At 43.0% G+C, this 19582-nt stretch overlaps 1 protein-coding gene across 1 annotated transcript in view; it reads right to left on the bottom strand.

The window, feature by feature from the left end:
- COL22A1 (collagen type XXII alpha 1 chain) overlaps window positions 1-19582 on the bottom strand; it is a 180345-nt gene that overhangs the window by 81508 nt on the left and 79255 nt on the right. The window contains exons 11-15 of the mRNA XM_053395231.1: window positions 17353-17406; window positions 16709-16747; window positions 3199-3252; window positions 1662-1715; window positions 559-612 (exon numbers count right to left, since the gene is read on the bottom strand). Of these exons, the coding sequence (XP_053251206.1) occupies window positions 559-612; window positions 1662-1715; window positions 3199-3252; window positions 16709-16747; window positions 17353-17406 (255 nt within the window). The remainder of the gene's footprint in view (window positions 1-558; window positions 613-1661; window positions 1716-3198; window positions 3253-16708; window positions 16748-17352; window positions 17407-19582) is intronic.

Raw genomic sequence — 19582 nt, 5'->3', positions numbered from 1 at the left:
AGGTTATATAGTTACTCATTTCCTTGACATCTGATGGGACAGGAACAACGCTTTATGTACCCACACATAGAGTGCTGGGTAAGGGGTGAGTTTGGGGAGGGTTAGTTAGGTTAAGGAAAGGAAAGGGATGAGATAAGGAATTGCATTTGAGTTTTGTATGCAGGTAAGATCTCTCTCTCTCTCTCCCTTCCCCCCCTCTCTTTCACACCCCCCTAATTAAAAGTCTGTATACATAATGGAAATTAGGAAGGGAAAAGACAATCATAGAATCACAGAATCATAGAGTTGGAAGAGACCACAAGGGCCATTGAGTCCAACCCCCTGCCAAGCAGGAAACACCATCAGAGCACCCAATGATGGAAACACCATCAGAGCACTCATCCACACAATAGTGGGTGTGGATGAGAGAAGCCCAATGAGAAGTGTGGTACTTGTTCTTCTGCAGAAGTTGGAAGGCACCCTAAGTACAAGGGTGGCTCTCATATCGAATCATTCAATCAGTCATTCGTAAAGGTGCCCTTAATTTCATTCATGAGCCTCTTTGATCCCTCTGCTCACCTTCAATCCTGGTGGTCCGGGGAGGCCAACTGCTCCAGGAAGTCCAGGTTCTCCCTCAAAAGAGAAAGCATAGCATGTTTGTTGCAAAAAACTACACATTTTATAAATTGCTGAATGCTGAAAGCAAAGCATGAGGATTTAATATTTACTGAAACTGGAATGTGGTTCATCTACTCAGGTCTCCTGCCTCTGACTTGCAAGCTCTCCAATGATCTGAGATATATTTCCAATCCTTGATGTGACAAGATCCTTTGACTTAGTGATAAGGAACCTCAAGCATAGAGCCAAATGCACCCCTCTGAGTCCCTTCATATGGCCAGACTACATCCCCCCCACTGCCCTTCCATTGCACCCTCCTTTAATCTTTTTGCCTAGCTTGAATGTGACCTTGATCTATTGCACTGTTTCTCAAACTTGGGTCTCTAGCTGTTTTTGGACTACAACTTCCATCATTCCTAGTTAGCAATACCAGTGGTCAGGGGTGTTGGGAATTGTAGTCCAAAAACATCTGGAGATCCAAGTTTGAGAAGCACTGATCTATTGCTTGCTTGCCTGGATGATGATGAAGTGTGTGTGTGTGTGTGTGTGTGTGTGTGGAGAGAGAGAGAGAGAGAGAGAGAGAGAGAGAGAGAGAGAGAGAGAGAGAGACTAGCCTACTGTTCAAAAGTAAAAATCACATTTGTTGCTCCAGTTACAATGTACGTAGATGCCATCTGAGCTTAAGTTCCTCAAATTGTTGGTTGCCAAACTTGTGCCTGGAGTGAAATAAACACCTGAGCTTTCCATAGTTGATTCCCCAAACCTCCCACAATACACTTTCCAGTATTTCCAGTCTCCAGTATTTCTAACAACCCTCTAATGAACATCAACACACATTCTTCCTCGGAGCATCCAAGAGCAGTTAATCCATATGACGTCTGTCTGCTGCCTTGGCTCAGAGAGAGGCCTGCTGAGGTTATTAACCTGCTGTCATTTGTTTCGGATGCATTCAAAATGGCAACACTAATCCCCAAGACATGCTCCACTCAATGCACATTGATTTGTAGCATCTGGCTTATGATATAAAGAAAAGGAGATTACAAGAGAGGAAGAGAAAAGCTTACAGACTCTCCTTTGGCACCATCTCTCCCTGGGATGCCAGGTGCGCCGAGGGAGCCCTGAAATAATAAGAATTAACATAAATGCATTAATGGGCAACCATCATCAGCATCAAATTAGCACCAGCTGAAAGCAGAAGCACATGAATAATGTACATTGGCAGGTCTAATCATTTTCACCACAAGTGAAATTAATGTGAGGTCTCAGAGGGGACTCGTTGCCCAACCCCAACCCCCAAACCAAATTTCTGGTATTAAGCACTGTATTTATTAACAGCTAAGTGTCTGCCAGAGTAACAAGGGGGTGCTGTCCCAGTGGCCCAGATAGACAAGAGACACCCTCCCCTTTCTGTCTCATCCACAGCCAAGTCTAGACAAAACCACATCATATTGGACTGTTGAACTCTAGATTCCAGGTGGCAAATTGAATTGCAGAGGAGTATGAGGATGCCACTCTTCATTCCTGAACAAGAGGACATGAGACTCACTATTTCTCTTCTCCAAATTACTCTCCTCTAACTGGCTTTGCAATAAACTATATTGTTAGTTTATTGCAGGTTTGCATGATGAGCAAGCTGAAATAAACCAGCAATATAGTATATAAACAACTATGATATTTAGGACATGTTGGAAGAAAGCTGAGCTGAAGCCCTTCTGCCTACAGCCTCAGAAGAGAAACTTCTGGCAACAAAGCTGTTCTATTAAACAGCTATTTGGAAAAATTAAGATGCATGGGCAGTGGTGATATGCACCATAATTGGCTGTGTCCATGTGACGCCTCATTAAGAACTTTCAATTTGGACTATGTGGTTATATTAGCTGCTTAAGTTTGAAAGCGTATTTAGAAATGTTGTATCCATAGCATATAATTCACATTACAAAAAAAGAACAATCATCTTCCACCAGTTATTGCAATATTGGATGAGGCTGGGGATGATATGTTTGAGTGGAGTGGAAAGTTCATTTTTCTTTACGACATGCTCAGTGCTAGAAGCTTCAAACTATGTCCTCTGAATTTGCAGAAGGGCAATACAAAAGGGGATGATTACTGCAAAACTTATTTATGGGGGCATGGCTGGAACTTAAGTTCTTTTGTCACTATGCACTGCATTGTACCATCTGTAATTTGCCAAGGAAGAAACTGCTTGCAAAGCTGTTAACTTAGGTCAGGGGAGTCAATAAGAATGATAAGATTCAGGGTTTAAGTTCCATTACATTTGTAGTGGCCAGATTCATTGTCCAGGTGCAAAAAGTCTAGAAAGGTATCCTGGAGGTTCAAGTGATAGATGCCAAGTTGATGATGTGTACTAGGATTCACTGTTGTTGCTTTGTGCTTTGTGCCGTGTTATTTGTGGTGTTTTAGGGATTGCTGTGTTGCTAAAATCTCTGTGGCTGACCATTAAGCTGAACAGCAGAAGATCTTTAGAAAAAGTCCTTTACAAAGTCCAACTTTTATTAGTTCACATGTATCAGTCCACCACTTGTGTAGCTGGAAATTCCGGGCAGATATTTCATTCTCTTCCTGTTTTGAATAGATTGTTACCTTTTCTCCTCTTTCGCCCATCAGCCCAGGTAATCCTTGGGCTCCTCTTTCACCCTAGAATGATAAAACACAGTGGGTTAAAAAGGCTTCATAATAAAAATAAAACACAATCCTAAAATTCACTGAAGGGACGAGCTAGTTGAAACCCACAAGCAGTGTTTGGAGTGGACTGTTTTAAAGCTTGGAATCTACAAATCGGGATAGCATTGTGGAAGGAAAGCTGCAAACCTCAGGGTGGTGAATTTTATGCTGTATTCCGAATTTTGCACTTATGAACCAAAGAGGATACAGTGAACCAAGAGCATTCAGACCAAGAACATTTCGCTCACATCCCTTTCTGATGAACCTACCCCGACCACCAGGATCCCAATTTGCACGAAGACCCTCACACTATTTACTTTTAAAAGAAACTCATTCTCACAACTGCTAATTACATAAATAGTGTCAAGTCCACCACTCTGTAACAAACCCATTATTTGGGCCACATAGGTGATTTCATCCTTTAAGAGAAGCATGAAAAGCACAGGATGTCTTGGGAACGAAGGAAGAGTCAGTTACTGAGTGACAGAGCACTCTGGCAAAGGAGACCTCCCTGGAGTCTCAGATAACACAGCTTTGTTATTGAGGCCATTAAAGGCTACAGGAAGGTAATTGCTCTCACTTATGGTTGCCAGCTTCAGCATCAGGGAAAGTCTCTTGGGCCTTTCAGAGCTGAGCCAAAGTCAGAGTTTTGGCAGGGGCTCCGAGCAGCACGATAGAAGGAGTCATTGCACCTGTTAATCTTCTCCCTTCAATACTGTCTCTCCACTCGAAATCAAGGTGCAAGACCTATCCTTTTGCAAAACATCAGTAGCTTTCTCCCACGTCAACTGTTGCTTGAAACCATTCACTTCTGGAGTAGCTGCTGTTCCTCTTCACTTTGTCCCCTGGCTGAGAAGAAAAATGTAGCCTACCCCGTTTTCCTTGGCAGAGCATTTGAAGAGGCATTCTACTAAATTATCTGTTTGACCTAGGAGGACAACCAAAATGGTCAAAGGCCTGGAAACGATGCCTTATGAGGAACGGCTAAGGGAGCTGGGCATGTTTAGCCTGAAGAAGAGGAGGTTAAGGGGTGATATGATAGCCATGTTCAAATATATAAAAGGATGTCACATAGAGGAGGGAGAAAGGTTGTTTTCTGCTGCTCCAGAGAAGTGGACACAGAGCAATGGATCCAAACTACAAGAAAGAAGATTCCACCTAAACATTAGGAAGAACTTCCTGACAGTAAGAGCTGTTCGACAGTGGAATTTGCTGCCAAGGAGTGTGGTGGAGTCTCCTTCTTCGGAGGTCTTTAAGCAGAGGCTTGACAACCATATGTCAGGAGTGCTCTGATGGTGTTTCCTGCTTGGCAGGGGGTTGGACTTGATGGCCCTTGTGGTCTCTTTCCAACTCTATGATTCTATGATTCTAGGATTCTAGGACAGAAGATGTTGCACTCTAACCTGAATCATTCACATTCTTCCCTCTGCACAGCATCACCTGATGACCTAAGCTACCCTCCTGCTCACACGAGGAGGAAAAGTTCACTCCAGTGCAGAAATAGGTCTCTGCTGTGTGGCAATACACCAGCCATACTGAAATCATAGGTAGAACTCTGCTTGATCAGACCAGGGGCCCAGCTATTCCAGCATCTGATTCTCAATGTGGCCAAAGAGATGCGAATGGGAAGCCCACAAGCTGAATCTGAACACTCTGATTTACAGCAACCAATATTCAAAGGCATCTACTTCAGCGAGGTAGAACTTGTTGTTGTTGTTTAGTCGTTTAGTCGTGTCCGACTCTTCGTGACCCCATGGACCAGAGCACGCCAGGCACTTCTGTCCTCCACTGCCTCCCGCAGTTTGATCAAACTCATGCTGGTAGCTTCAAGAACACCATCCAACCATCTCATCCTCTGTCGTCCCCTTCTCCTTGTGCCCTCCATCTTTCCCAACATCAGGGTCTTTTCCAGGGAGTCTTCTCTTCTCATGAGGTGGCCAAAGTATTGGAGCCTCAGCTTCAGGATCTGTCCTTCCAGTGAGCACTCAGGGCTGATTTCCTTAAGAATGGAGAGGTTTGATCTTCTTGCAGTCCATGGGACTCTCAAGAGTCTCCTCCAGCACCAGAATTCAAAAGCATCAATTCTTTGGCGATCAGCCTTCTTTATGGTCCAGCTCTCACTTCCATACATCACTACTGGGAAAACCATAGCTTTAACTATACGGACCTTTGTTGGCAAGGTGATGTCTCTACTTTTTAAGATGCTGTCTAGGTTTGTCATTGCTTTTCTCCCAAGAAGCAGGCGTCTTTTAATTTCGTGACTGCTGTCACCATCTGCAGTGATCATGGAGCCCAAGAAAGTAAAATCTCTTACTGCCTCCATTTCTTCCCCTTCTATTTGCCAGGAGGTGATGGGACCAGTGGCCATGATCTTTGTTTTTTTGATGTTGAGCTTCAGACCATATTTTGCGCTCTCCTCTTTCACCCTCAATAAAAGGTTCTTTAATTCCTCCTCACTTTCTGCCATCAAGGTTGTGTCATCTGCATATCTGAGGATGTTGATATTTCTTCCGGCAATCTTAATTCCGGCTTCGGATTCATCCAGCCCAGCCTTTCACATGATGAATTCTGCATATAAGTTAAATAAGCAGGGAGACATTATACAGCCTTCTCGTACTCCTTTCCCAATTTTGAACCAATCAGTTGTTCCATATCCAGTTCTAACTGTAGCTTCTTGTCCCACATACAGATTTCTCAGGAGACAGATGAGGTGATCAGGCACTCCCATTTCTTTAAGAACTTGCCATAGTTTGCTGTGGTCGACACAGTCAAAGGCTTTTGCATAGTCAATGAAGCAGAAGTAGATGTCTTTCTGGAACTCTCTAGCTTTCTCCATAATCCAGCGCATGTTTGCAATTTGGTCTCTGGTTCCTCTGCCTCTTCTAAATCCAGCTTACACTTCTGAGAGTTCTCGGTCCACATACAGCTTGAGAGGTAGAACTTAGCCATCAGGTTTAATAGTCATTGATGGCCTTACTTTCTATAAATGTATCCAATGCTCTTTTAATGCCGTCTAAGTTGGCAGCCATCAGTGCATCACATGTGAATGAATTCTATACCTTACCTATGTCAGGTGTCCACAACTTCTGGACCATCAAGCTCAACATGTACTGAGAGTCACAAGGGTCAAGATAAACTTTGCTGTACAAGGCCACAAATATGGAGTCACAATAGATAGGGAGCAGGTTGTGCCCAACTCAATGGGTCACAAGTTATTACAGCATTGTGTTCCACTATTTCCCCACACGTTTCCCCCCCTATTTGTCCCCTCTCTCTTTTCCCCTCTTAAGTTCATCTTCTTTAACTATGTTAATGACCAAAACCAAGACCTCCATATACCAACCACTGAATAGTCTCAGTGGAGAGGTTGCCTTAAGTAATATGTTTGAATGTCAAATACTTAAGTGTATGTCTAGATACAATGGGCTTTCCATTGGCAACCAGTTGGCCACTGTGAGAACAGGACTAAATGGGCATTTGGGTCTGATCCTGGAGGGGTTTTCTTACGTGCTAATGCACAATTGGCCATTTATTATTATTATTATTATTATTATTATTATTATTATTATTATTTAATTTATACCCCAGCCACTCTGGGTGGCCTCCAACAAAATATTAAAATACAATGGTCTGTTAATCATTAAAAGCTTCCCTAAAGAGGGCTGCCTTCAGATTACTTCTAAAAGTCTGGTAGTTGTTTTTCTCTTTGACAATCTGGTGGAAAAGCATTCCACAGGGAGAGTGCCACTGCCGAGAAGGCCCTCTGCCTGGTTCCCTGTAACTTGGCTTCTCGCAGTGAGGGAACCACCAGAAGGCCCTCGGCACTGGACCTCAGTGTCCAGGCAGAATGATGGGGTTGGAGACGCTCCTTCAGGTATACTGGACCAAGGCCGTATAGGGCTTTAAAGGTCAGCACCAACACTTTGAATTGTGCTCAGAAACATACTGGGAAACAATGTAGATCTTTCAAGACTGGTGTTATGTGGTTTTGGCGGCTGCTCCCAGTCACCAGTCTAGCTGCCGCATTCTGGATTAGTTGTAGTTTCTGGGTCACTTTCAAAGGTAGCCCCACATAGAGCGCATTGCAGTAATCCAAGCGAGAGATAACTAGAGCATGCACCACTGTGGCAAGACAGTCTGCGGGCAGGTACTTTGCCCTCCAGCTGTTTTGGAACTACAGTTCCCATCATCCCTGATCATTGGTCCTGTTAGCTAGGGATGATGGGAATTGTAGTCCCAAAACAGCTGTAGGGCAGAGTTTGGCCATGCGTGGTCTAGAGACTGAAACTATCTGCTTGGCAAAAATCTTGCACATTAATAGCATTCACTTCATTAACATTACATCTAATAAACAACTTTATTTTTATCTGAGAATTATTGGAAGGTATGCATAAAGTTATTCACCTTCTCCTAGTAAATACAGATCAGGTCCATTGGTTACTATTTATGGATTAGGCCAAATATTTCATAGTAAAACATTGGCACCCATTAGAGTCATTTTAACTTATAACTGATCCCAAAGTTTCCTGCAGATTTCAAGTTCACGAAAGAGCCAATTCATCTCTCTCTCTCTCCTATATTAATTGCATTCCTGTTTGCAATAGCACTATGCACTCAACAACAATTTGTTGATACCGCTGCAATAAACAGTTATGATGAATGTTCAAAGCTGCTACACGGGAGCTGCACAAATCATTGCCCTCTTGAAAACCCAGGTGCAGAAACCTATTAGGTTAATTAGATTAAAATGCTATTAGTATCTTGGCAAAGGCAGCGCCAAAGAGGGAGTTGACTTTCTACCAGGGGTGAAGTGTTTCTTCACAACAAATTGTTGGCCTTGGAACATTTGTCAAAAATATGGGAGGAGGAGAGTCCAGCTTACCAACTGCACTTCATTCTAATTTAAACAATTAGGCAATACTGATGCCATACAAGTTTCCATGTGAGGCCAATCAGTAGAAGAAAATGAGATAAATAGAAAACGGAGATTATTAAAGAGAAGAACAATTCTTATGACCCTGGGATTCATGCTGATACACAAGTTTACAGAGTATTAATAATTGTAGGGTGTATATGTATTCTTATGAATTATGGTGCTGGAGGAGACTCTTGAGAGTCCCATGGACTGCAAGAAGATCAAACACATCCATTCTTAAGGAAATCAGCCCTGAGTGCTCACTGGAAGGACAGATCGTGAAGCTGAGGCTCCAGTACTTTGGGCACCTCATGAGAAGAGAAGACTCGCTGGAAAAGACCCTGATGTTGGGAAAGATGGAGGGCACAAGGAGAAGGGGACGACAGAGGACGAGATGGTTGGACAGTGTTCTCGAAACCACAAACATGAGTCTGACCAAACTGCGGGAGGCAGTGGAAGACAGGAGTGCCTGGCGTGCTCTGGTCCATGGGGTCACGAAGAGTTGGACACGACTAAACGACTAAACAACAACAAATATGTATTCTTAATCATTTTTTCTAACATATATTCGCTTGTAGTAACTGAACATTATATCAAATTGTTTTGAAATTCTATTTTCCCACTTATGGAATGCTGGAACACAAATTTTCAAAATATTGATTATGAATGTTGAGTTTGAGTTTAACACCTGGAGAAGGGGAGAGTATTGGATTTGGTTAGATAATGTGTACCCCTGCCTCGACAACGATTTTGCGATGGTCCATTTTTTATTGCAAGTTTCAAACTGTTTTCAAGGTTGCATTTTAAAATTGTTGTAACTGGGAATGTAACTATTTATTTTTATTTAGGCCATTTCTACACCGCTGAATATAAATATGCTTGGTTAGTCATGTCCATAGAATGGAAGATGGCAGGCGGTATCCAGGAAACACAAGGGAAATACAGAAAACCAAAATAAATGTTACAAAAAATGCAAAATGAAACTATTAATGCTCATTACTAATAAATAAGTTTGAGAGTCCCATGGACTGCAAGCAGATCAAACGTATCCATTCTTAAGGAAATCAGCCCTGAGTGCTCACTGGAAGGACAGATCGTGAAGCTGAGGCTCCAATACATTGGCCACCTCATGAGAAGAGAAGACTCCCTGGAAAAGACCCTGATGTTGGGAAAGATGGAGGGCACAAGGAGAAGGGGAAGACAGAGGACAAGATGGTTGGACAGTGTTCTCGAATCTACAAACATGAGTCTGACCAAACTGCGGGAGGCAGTGGAAGACAGGAGTGCCTGGCGTGCTCTGGTCCATGGGGTCATGAAGAGTCGGACACGACTAAACAACTAAACAACAACAACTTAAAAATAAAGTGTTATCTATTAGGATGGCATGTGCTTTTTTCAGATCGTTATGCAGTCAGGGTCCCAATGCATAGCACAGCTATCATTTTCTTGTTCTATTCTGCCAGTGCTTCTGTGTATTTCCCTCCCTTTGTCGTCCAGTGTTTGTACACGAAGCACTGAAATGGCTGCCCCTTACGCTTATGAGAAGAGCCACCTTCCTTCTCCCAAGGGCATTCTCAGTTATATTTTCAAAGACCTCAGCAACTGAGTCACCTGCAGCTGGCAGGGGCTCAGCTTTTTAACATTTTAAAGGAGAACTAGAAGGCAGCCCTCTGAGCTGTAGCTGAAGACCTATAGCTCTGTATTGAAACATCTGCTTTGTTTGGAAAATTTAATCCTGGGCCTCTATGAGTAGGGCTGGGAAAAGCTCCTGTCTGAAACTCTGGACAGCTACTGTCAGTCAGATGGACCATTGATCTGACACAGTAATAATAATAATAATAATAATAATAATAATAATAATAATAATAATAATTTATTATTTATACCCCGCCCATCTGGCTGGGCTTCCCCAGCCACTCTGGGCAGCTTCCAACAAAATATTAAAATACAGTACATGGCATTCATTGCTAGCAGTCATCAATAGCTTTATCCTCCATTAATATCCCCAAGGCACTGGCCATCTTGAAGGAAATAATTCCATAGCTTAACTATGTGCTCCATGAAGAAATACTTTATTTTTTGTCTCTCCTGAATCTCTCATCTTTTGACTTTATTGGATGGCTCTGGGTTCTAGTAAGAAAAGACGGGAAGAAAACCTCTCTCTCGCACTTCCTCCAATTTCGATAGGGGCCTTCTGAAGATCTGATAAACCCTCCTGTCTTTGTCGCCTGCCTCATGGCTTCTCAAAATGCTCCTCACTGAACAAGAGTCGTGTGCTTGTTGTCATCAAAATTATTTTCCAGCTTCTCACAGTTCGGGCAGCTTTTATCTGCATTCCTTTTCCAGTGCTTTTTAGATATTCCTGGGTTGTCTTCCATCCCAGATCACTCCCTTTGCTGCCCAAGATTCTGCTTTGGAAGCCTGGGGGTATTCTGGAATGAGTCCTGATGAACAACGACTCTGAGGAACTGTGATTGGGGGCGAAAATAAAGGAGCATCTTTTTTGATTCTCTCAGTTTCTCATTTCCCCAGTCCAGTTCTCCACATTCCCACTTCAGTTTGTGATTTTTTTAAAAGAAAAGGTCCTCATGGAATATATGTTTCTCTTTCTATGTGCTTCCCAGTTCATTCTTTTTCTCTGTGCTATAAATTCTGTGTCCAAAAAACTAGGACTTCCAATGGACCTTGAGCATCAACAGGAGCTGTGAACTGCTGCAAATTTACACTTAGAATCCCTTTTCACTTGATGGTATTTACTATCTCCCCTTCCAAATCCTCACACCAAGCCCTGGAGGAAAGAAGGAAGACCAGAAAAAAGAAAAAAGCTCACTTCTGAGTTTGAAATCATCCTTCCCTGTCCAGCTGCTAGATAGGGGAGCAACAATGCTGAATCTAAATTTATTACCCTCACTTTTCCGCCTCTTTAGTAATATTGGAGATTCATGGCCAGGTCCTCGCTCCAGATTAGGTTCAGTTTCTTAAAAGAAAAGGAAGTTCTCCCCAAATTGATTCATGTACCTGAACTTTAGGCAAAATTTCGAACCACCCAGATAATCGCTTGAAAGGTCCACACGAAAAGGATTTTCACAGAGCCAAAGCAGCCAGCAGGTGTCAGTGCAGCTCCAGAAAGGATTTTCATCCTTACCGGCGAAGCAGTAAAGCAGAAATAGAGGCAGCTGCGCTGTTCTCCAAAGTGATGCAAAGCAAAATAAAACTGCAGGCGAGCAAGCCCTGCGATTCCTGCGGTGCTGAGAGTTCGGCTGCTGAGATGCACAATTATGCGGTCTTGAAACAATTATGTGCTCATTATTCTGGGTCACAGAAGCCACTGAATAAAACTAAAACTAAAACCCTGTAATTACAGCATTTTTTAAAAAAATAATAATCAACCAAAGCTCATTTCTTTTATCTAAGTATGAAACTGTGACTTCTGAGTATGTGAGTTCTTCTGAAAACTTGAAGACTTGCTAGAGAGGGCAGAGTTTTCTTATTGCAATGTCGTGACACAGGAATTCACCTGTACACAACTCCCTGGTCTAAAGATGGAAGCTGTGGGAGATAGAGATCGATGATTGGCTCAGAAAAAGATGAAATGCAGATACTGTCAAATACATCCAACCTGGCCATTGTGACACCTGCCTTAGGCGACATTCGCACCATCCATTAGTACTACGACACCACTTTAAACTGTCATAGCTTCACTCAAAGAATGCTGGGAGCTGTAGTTTGTTAAGGGCACTGAGGGTTGTCAGAAGACTTCCCAATTCCACTCGCAGATCTATCATTCCCAGAGTAATATACCAAACAGTCCCTCTTCAGAGGGAACTCTGGGGACTGCAGCTCTGTGATGGTATATGGATATTGGATGAAATGGGCCTTGGGCCTGTCCAAGCAGAATTCTTCCCATGGTCACATGAGCCGATCTGAGCTGAAGGGCCCTAAAGTCTGTTGCTTGCCATGATGATGTGTTGAGGAGAACGATTGCCTCAAAAAGCCCTCCATATTTGGACAGGTCCCAGAAATATAATGAAAGGAGACTGCTCCTAATTTAATCACGGGTTCAAAACATATTTATCCATTATTTCCACATTTTTCCTCCAGTGAAAGCCTCCACCTGGTTTAGAATACCACAGATTCATTACCTTAATATATGCTATCACAATATGCTCTATCTCTATACAGTGGTACCTCAGGTTAAGTACTTAATTCATTCCGGAGGTCTGTACTTAACCTGAAACTGTTCTTAACCTGAAGCACCACTTTAGCTAATGGGGCCTCCTGCTGCTGCCGCGCCGCCGGAGCACGATTTCTGTTCTCATCCTGAAGCAAAGTTCTTAACCTGAAGCACTATTTCTGGGTTAGCGGAGTCTGTAACCTGAAGCATATGCAACCTGAAGCGTATGTAACCTGAGGTACTACGGTATATATAAAAAGAGGATACAATAGAAACAATAGAAGAAAATCCTCATTATACATCTCACTGCCCCATTTCTGAAGATGCTAGGCAAAAGCGTATTGCAAAGATGAAATGACAACTTACTTGCCAATAGTAATAAGGGATAATGTAGCTAATTTTTCTACGGCAGCCCAAGATATTTTATGACGTGCACATCGTAGACTGCAAATTGGATTTCTGATGTTTTACTATTGTTGTAGCTCCGTGATTTCTGACATGTTAATTCTTGCCATGCTTGAAATTGATGGCCCTAATTTGTATCTCGAACTCTGTTATGGCCTATGGCTAAAACAGATAAAATGGAACAGAACTGAAATACGTGTGCCCCCACTGTTTTAATTTGCTGGATGAGTGGATAGGGGAGCAGCAGAAGGGGATATATCTGGACACCCACACATTTGTCTCTAACAAGTCAATATTCAACAAATTCCAGAAATTCACTGTCATATATTCATGGAGAAGCCTATGATAACCATTCATAAACATGACACAGAGAGATGGGACCTCGCTTCCCCTCTTCTCAAACAATCATGTTATTGCTGCTGTCATTTTAAGCCAGGGTTAGCCAAAGCGGTTCTCCTCCAGATGTTGTCGGTCAATTGTCAGGGATCCATCAACATCTGGAGGTTACCAGGTTCTCCACTCCTAGTGTAAACAGTGAGGACAGAGAAGCAAAGCGTTTCCTTTTCAAACATCAGCCATCACAACTTCCTGGGTCCCCTTTGCTACCAGGCTGATGGTAGTAGCTGCCCAAATGCCAAAGGTGGAAGAAGGTTTCAGAGGGCAATGCTACTTTCAGAACCATTTCCAAGGTGAGAACCTTCTCTGTTGTTATGCTACAAGTGCTGCCGCGCCAAGCAATGAACAGATCTTTGCTGGCATCCATCTGTTTCGGGAGACAATAGAGGAGTGTGCCTTTTGGGAGTGAACTCTTAGAAGGCTGCAACATTCACTGTGGCTGTAAGAGACTGATATGGGAGAGACATGTTTTGTTGCAGCTGGGGCAGTTGAAGGCATCTGGTTGTGCTGCTGAAGATGTAACATCATGTTGTTTCATTCTGTGCTCTTCCCCACAGCCATTCCTTCTTTGCTCACTGCTGTGGCTGCACGATTTGACTGCCTGTCTCCAAGCACTGTGGTCATCTGCAAGCAATTCCCACATGGGGGGAGGTTGATGTTGCCAGCTTCTATGTCACATTTGAGGACATGACGTGGGTGGCGCTGTGGGTTAAACCACAGAGCCTAGGACTTGCCAATCAGAAGGTCGGCGGTTCAAATCCCCGCAACAGGGTGAACTCCTGTTGCTCAGTCCTTGCTCCTGCCAACCTAGCAGTTCGAAAGCACGTCAAAGTGCAAGTAGATAAATAGGTACCGCTCCGGTGGGAAGGTAAACAGCGTTTCTGTGCACTGCTCAGGTTCGCCAGAAGTGGCATAGTCATGCTGGCCACATGACCCAGAAGCTGTACGCTGGCTCCCTCGGCCAGGAAAGCGAGATGAGCGCAGCAACCCCAGAGTCGACCACGACTGGACCTAATGGTCAGGGATCCCTTTACCTTTACCTTATAACACAGAGTTGGTCTGCCAATGGGCCTGGTGCCTGAAGCCAGCCCCCCATAGGGGTTCGTGCCATCTTCCATTCTGTGGACATCACCAACCAGCATACTTGTCACTGAGACAGCAGTTTGAATATGCTGGGAATGTGGGCTTGGGAGAGCACAACTTTCTTTGAGACTCTGTCCTGCCACGTGATGCCCCAAATCTTCCTGACATTATTCATAAACCTATCCCATTGCATGTTCACATGACTCTGTAAATATATACATGGAATATACATTTATTTTGAATTACGGTGCTGGAGGAGACTCTTGAGAGTCCCGTGGACTGCAAAAAGATCAAACCTATCCATTTTGAAGGAAATCAGCCCTGAGTGCTCACTGGAAGGATGGATCCTGAAGCTGAGGCGCCAGTACTTTGGCCACCTCATGAGAAGAGAAGACTCCCTGGAAAAGACCCTGATGTTGGGAAAGACGGAGGGCACAAGGAGAAGGGGACGACAGAGGACGAGATGGTTGGACAGTGTTCTCGAAGGTACCAACATGAGTTTAACCAAACTGTGGGAGACAGTGAAAGACAGGAGTGCCTGGTGTGCTCTGGTCCATGGGGTCACAAAGAGTCGGAAATGACTAAACGACTAAACAACAACAACTATTCATTTAAATATATACTTCAATGCACAGTGTTGAATGTATTGTCTCTTAAAATATACCTTTCCTTTTTTCTCCAAAGACATCATTTTAGATACATTTCTTATTTTTTTAAAAAATGAGCCAAGAACTAGGTTTTAAATTTTGGTGCAAATTCTGATAGATGCATTCCCATTTATTTTCAAAGGCTGAAATGTTCTGATCATCCTCATGCTGCTGTCAGGCTAAGAAGAACCATGAATGGTACAGCTCCTTTTGGGTCTAGGTTCAGGAAGAAGTCCTATAATCCAGAACCTTCTTCCCCACAGTTGTCAGAGCTGACAAAAGACACAATCCAAACAGTGAAGGAAGGGGTGATATTGAGAGGAAGAAGCTATCTGTCCTCTGTATTTGGAAGGGAACAAACAGCAGATTCCTGAAGTCCAAAGCTCAAGAAACATCTTTTTCTGCATCAGGTAGCTAGGGTTTTGGTGGGCTGGTTCATTTTCTCAGCAACCTTAGCTGCTACTTCAAAGAAACTTCAGAGGAATTTCAAGGGAAGAACAGAGTGTTCCTTCAACACCAGCAACTTTTCTTGGGGCCTTTTGTGTATCTCTAGAATGTCAAAGAAAGCCTTTTCCCCCAAAGCAATAAATAAATAAAAACACCCACACCTGATGTCAGAACCAAAGAACAGGTCAATAGCATTAGGTGGCAATTCAGCCAGAGAGAGCATGAGAGCGAGTCTGTAATACAGCTGCAGCTGAACGCTCCACTGATCCAAAATCCTTTTTGCATTTTGAAGAGGCGCTCAGTTCTTTTTCTAAGCAAAAAGAAAACAGTAGCTGTGCTTGGCACAAGCACACATGTGTGCTGATGCCAAACCTGTCAGACAGATGTTGGCAAGATGTGGCCAGCAGCTGCGTATTTTCTGAAGTACCTCCTTGGGTGCTGGAGAGCTGTCCCAGGAACTTTCTAGACGCAAAAGGACTAAAACGACACATCTGGATGCTCGTAAATCAGATCAATTGTTGACTTCACCCTCTTTGGTGCCCATTTGATGCTATTTTGTACAGATGCAGCAGACAAAACCTCATACAGTACTTAATCTTTGCCAGTTTTTGATGTAATCTGATTAACAGCCTAGGTTTTGAAATACTGTGTGTGTTTAAACTAATCAGGAGAAATAAGGGAACTCTGCCCACACAGAGGACTTTCAAACCTCCTAGCTGATCCCAATAGGTGCCTAAGAAACTCTTGTACTACCACCCAGGCTTCCTCTAAAACAAGACAGTTTACACCTAGCTCCATGGTAGGCAGGCCTCAAGGGTTCAATCTAGGTTAATTTCAATATGAAGGGACCCAATTAGGGATGGAGTAGAAATTCTGTTTTGTTTGCTTTTGAAATGAAGTTACCCAGTAAGCAACACACAAGCTTGAATGCCAGCTATCAGTCAAAATTTATGCTTCTTTGAATTTTGTGACACAGTTCTCCAACCACACACACACACAGAGAGAGAGAGAGAGAGAAGGACAAAAGTATATATATTAAGGGAACATGGGCATACAAATGCCTATTCATGAAAATGACAAATAACAACAATGCATTGCATTAGGGGAAATCATTTGCAAAAATGTGTGAATTAGGTAAAATTCCATACACACATGGGAGAAATCTAACATAAAATCATATTTACTGTCAAAAATTCTGGTGCTCATAAGATTGTTGTGGAGAGAAAATGAGACTAGGAGCACCATGGATGCTCCTTGGAGAAAGGGGGTGATATAATAATAATAATAATAATAATAATAATAATAATAATAATAGCACTGTTAATATTTTTAGAGTTTACCCAGCTTTGAGTATGACCATACCTTTTCTCCTTTCTGTGCCCAGCCGTCTCCTCCTCCACCCTATATTGAGAGAATAAATCTACAGTTAACACAATAACTATAGCACAAGAATTCTCACAAATCTCACAGTGAGCTATCACTACCAATGGATGTTCTGAGAGCAGCTAAGAGAAAACCAATGATAATGTCAGTTTATCTCAAACACGAGTAGCCCAATGGAAAAGGAAGGTATAGAAGAAGCAGTCCTTTGATGGAACATGATGGGACTCAGTAGCTGAGTGACCCTAGAAGTCACAGCATGGGATTTCTTTCACTGGAGGTATAAATTAAGAATCTAGTAGATGAGATTTGAAAGCAAAGTTACTGCCGCATAGCAGTGGTTGAACTGCAGAACAATTATTTCAAGTGCATGCAGTCATTTTCAAACCTTGTGTACTTTGGTTCCTCTTTTTTTTAATTGTTGGATAGCTCTTCAGAGTCCTGCATCGATAATTCACAGATAAAACTTTGAGTCCTGGATCCAGAATCCAGTTACAAGTAAGTCAACCAGGTGTTATTTGTGATCCCTAGTTTAGTATTACATGCCTATTGTTATTAGCACATGGTAATGTTAGAAGAGGGAAGGAAACAATCCAGAATGTCCGAGCTCTGATAAATGTTCTTACTGGTTCTCCTCTTTCTCCCTTTGGGCCAGGAAGTCCAGTTGGTCCCATTTCTCCCTTGACAAAAAAAAAGAACAAGTGTTAGGCCAAGTGTACAAGATGCAAGAATCCCCACCCCTGACTTTTATTAGACCGATTAGTAGGGACATCTGAGAATTTCATCAGAATGGGGAAAAGTCTCAGAAATTGTGTCAGCTTGTGTCTCCATCTGCAAACAGGAATGGAAATCGAACAGGTGAATATGGTCTGTATTGCCTGCCATCCTTTTTCTTTTTCAGTCTGCAATTTGCTGTCATTATTTTTGTCAGTATATCATTTATACATTCATCCTCCCCACTGTGAGAACATGATGCTGGAATAGGTGGGCCTTTGACTGGGCTTTTTTGCATCTTCTTATGTTCTTATGATGTCAGACAGAAGCTGCCTTAGAGCAGTATCAGTCCGTATATCAACCCAATCCTGTCTACTCTGACTGGCAGAAGCTTTCTAGAGTCTCAAATGGTGGTATTTCACAGAGCTACTATCCAATCTTTGAAACTGTAGATGTCAGGAAGAGAACCTGGATTTTATGCGCGGAAAACATGTGCTCTACCACTGAGCTGCAGTTCCTCAACATGTTGTGTGCAATACTCAAAAGTGTGAGCACACGTGCATAAAATTATTGGTTCCAAAGTGGGCCCTTTAACAATGTAACAAAGAAAGCATGTGATGCAACAGGAAAATAAAAGTGCATTTCTCTGCTTCCTGTTCCATTTGCAACCTGCAAAACTGGTTGCAAAAAAGCCGATCACCCACAGCAAGTCTCTCTATTATTATTAATTTTTTTTCCCCCAGGCTGCTCATAGAAAAGAAAAAGTAATGTCAGAAGGTCTCTTTTTTCCAATTTTTAAAAGAAGGCTTTTTACATCAGTGTCAAGAGGAACCACTCAATGCCGCTAAACAGAGATGTAGGCGGATAATCCACTCTGTGTGCTAAGCAGGAATCAGCATTCATCTCTTGGACCATTTTAGAGGAGAGATGGGGCATCCTAAATATAATCAGCTTCTAAAAGGCTCACTTCCATCCCAGGCGCCCCGATAAAGAATTCCATTTCACTTATATTAAACTGATGCATTAGCTTTTCTAGAGGCCATCGCTGGATCCATACACTTGGGGAAATGGCAGCCATTTAAAATGCACCCTGTTCTATTGCTGCCAGCCCCTGGTTCGGCTCTTACTGTAATTTCTCATGTCATTGTGCAAAGGGACTCTCATCGGTTAAACTGTCACTGATTAAAATGGGAAGCTTCTATTTATAGAGCCGGAGAAATGCAAGGCCCAGTCCTGTGGCTGCTTTAAATGGAAATGGGGACGGTGGAAACAAAGCTACAGCTCTATACCGTTTTAAACCAATGGATAACCTTGCTTCTAAAAAGTGCATTCTCCCTCTTCTCTTGCCAACCAGCAAAAAGAGGATGCTTAACTCTTTAGCTGGAGCATTTCATGTTATAAGAAAAGCAAGCCTTCATTTTCTCTCTATCATTCTGTGACATCCAGTGAGACGTATGGGGTGTTAGAGAAGAAGAAGAAGAGTTTGGATTTGATATCCTGCTTTATCACTACCCGAAGGAGTCTCAAAGCGGCTAACAATCTCCTTTCCCTTCCTCCCCCACAACAAACACTCTGTGAGGTGAGTGGGGCTGTGAGACTTCAGAGAAGTGTGACTAGCCCAAGGTCACCCAGCAGCTGCATGTGGAGGAGCGGAGACGCGAACCCAGTTCACCAGATTACGAATCTTCCGCTCTTAACCACTACACCACACTGGCTCTAGTACCTCTGGTGGGGGACACACCATGTTCCTTCTGGGGTATTTCATCCACCATTGGTCCCCACCCTGTACTCAGCTCTCTCTTCGACTGGATGGCTAAACAAGGTGAGGGAAGCCAATGGATTTCAAGTTCTTGGTGAGTTAGGGACTTCCACTGCATGCAAAGACAGGCTCTGGCAGACTGAGCGGACGGCACCGATACTTAGTCCAACGGCCAAGAAATCTGTTTCTGCACATGCTATAGAAGGAAGTGGAGGATAGATGGGGCTTGGCAACCCGGGAAGGTAGCCCATCTAGGAGAAGGAAAACTTGGATCCTAAACCTCCACTGCATTGTAGTATATCTCCAGGAGAAGAAAAGGCTAAAAGGTAAACCCTACACAAATCGGGAGTGGAGTCCCTAAGAGGTTTGGATGGTGCCTTGTA

The sequence above is a fragment of the Podarcis raffonei genome, chromosome 7 (assembly GCF_027172205.1).
Source record: "Podarcis raffonei isolate rPodRaf1 chromosome 7, rPodRaf1.pri, whole genome shotgun sequence".
Taxonomy (NCBI): Eukaryota; Metazoa; Chordata; class Lepidosauria; order Squamata; family Lacertidae; genus Podarcis; species Podarcis raffonei.
The sequence above is the reverse complement of the archived record's forward strand: the minus strand, read 5'-3'. Positions and strand labels throughout refer to the sequence as shown.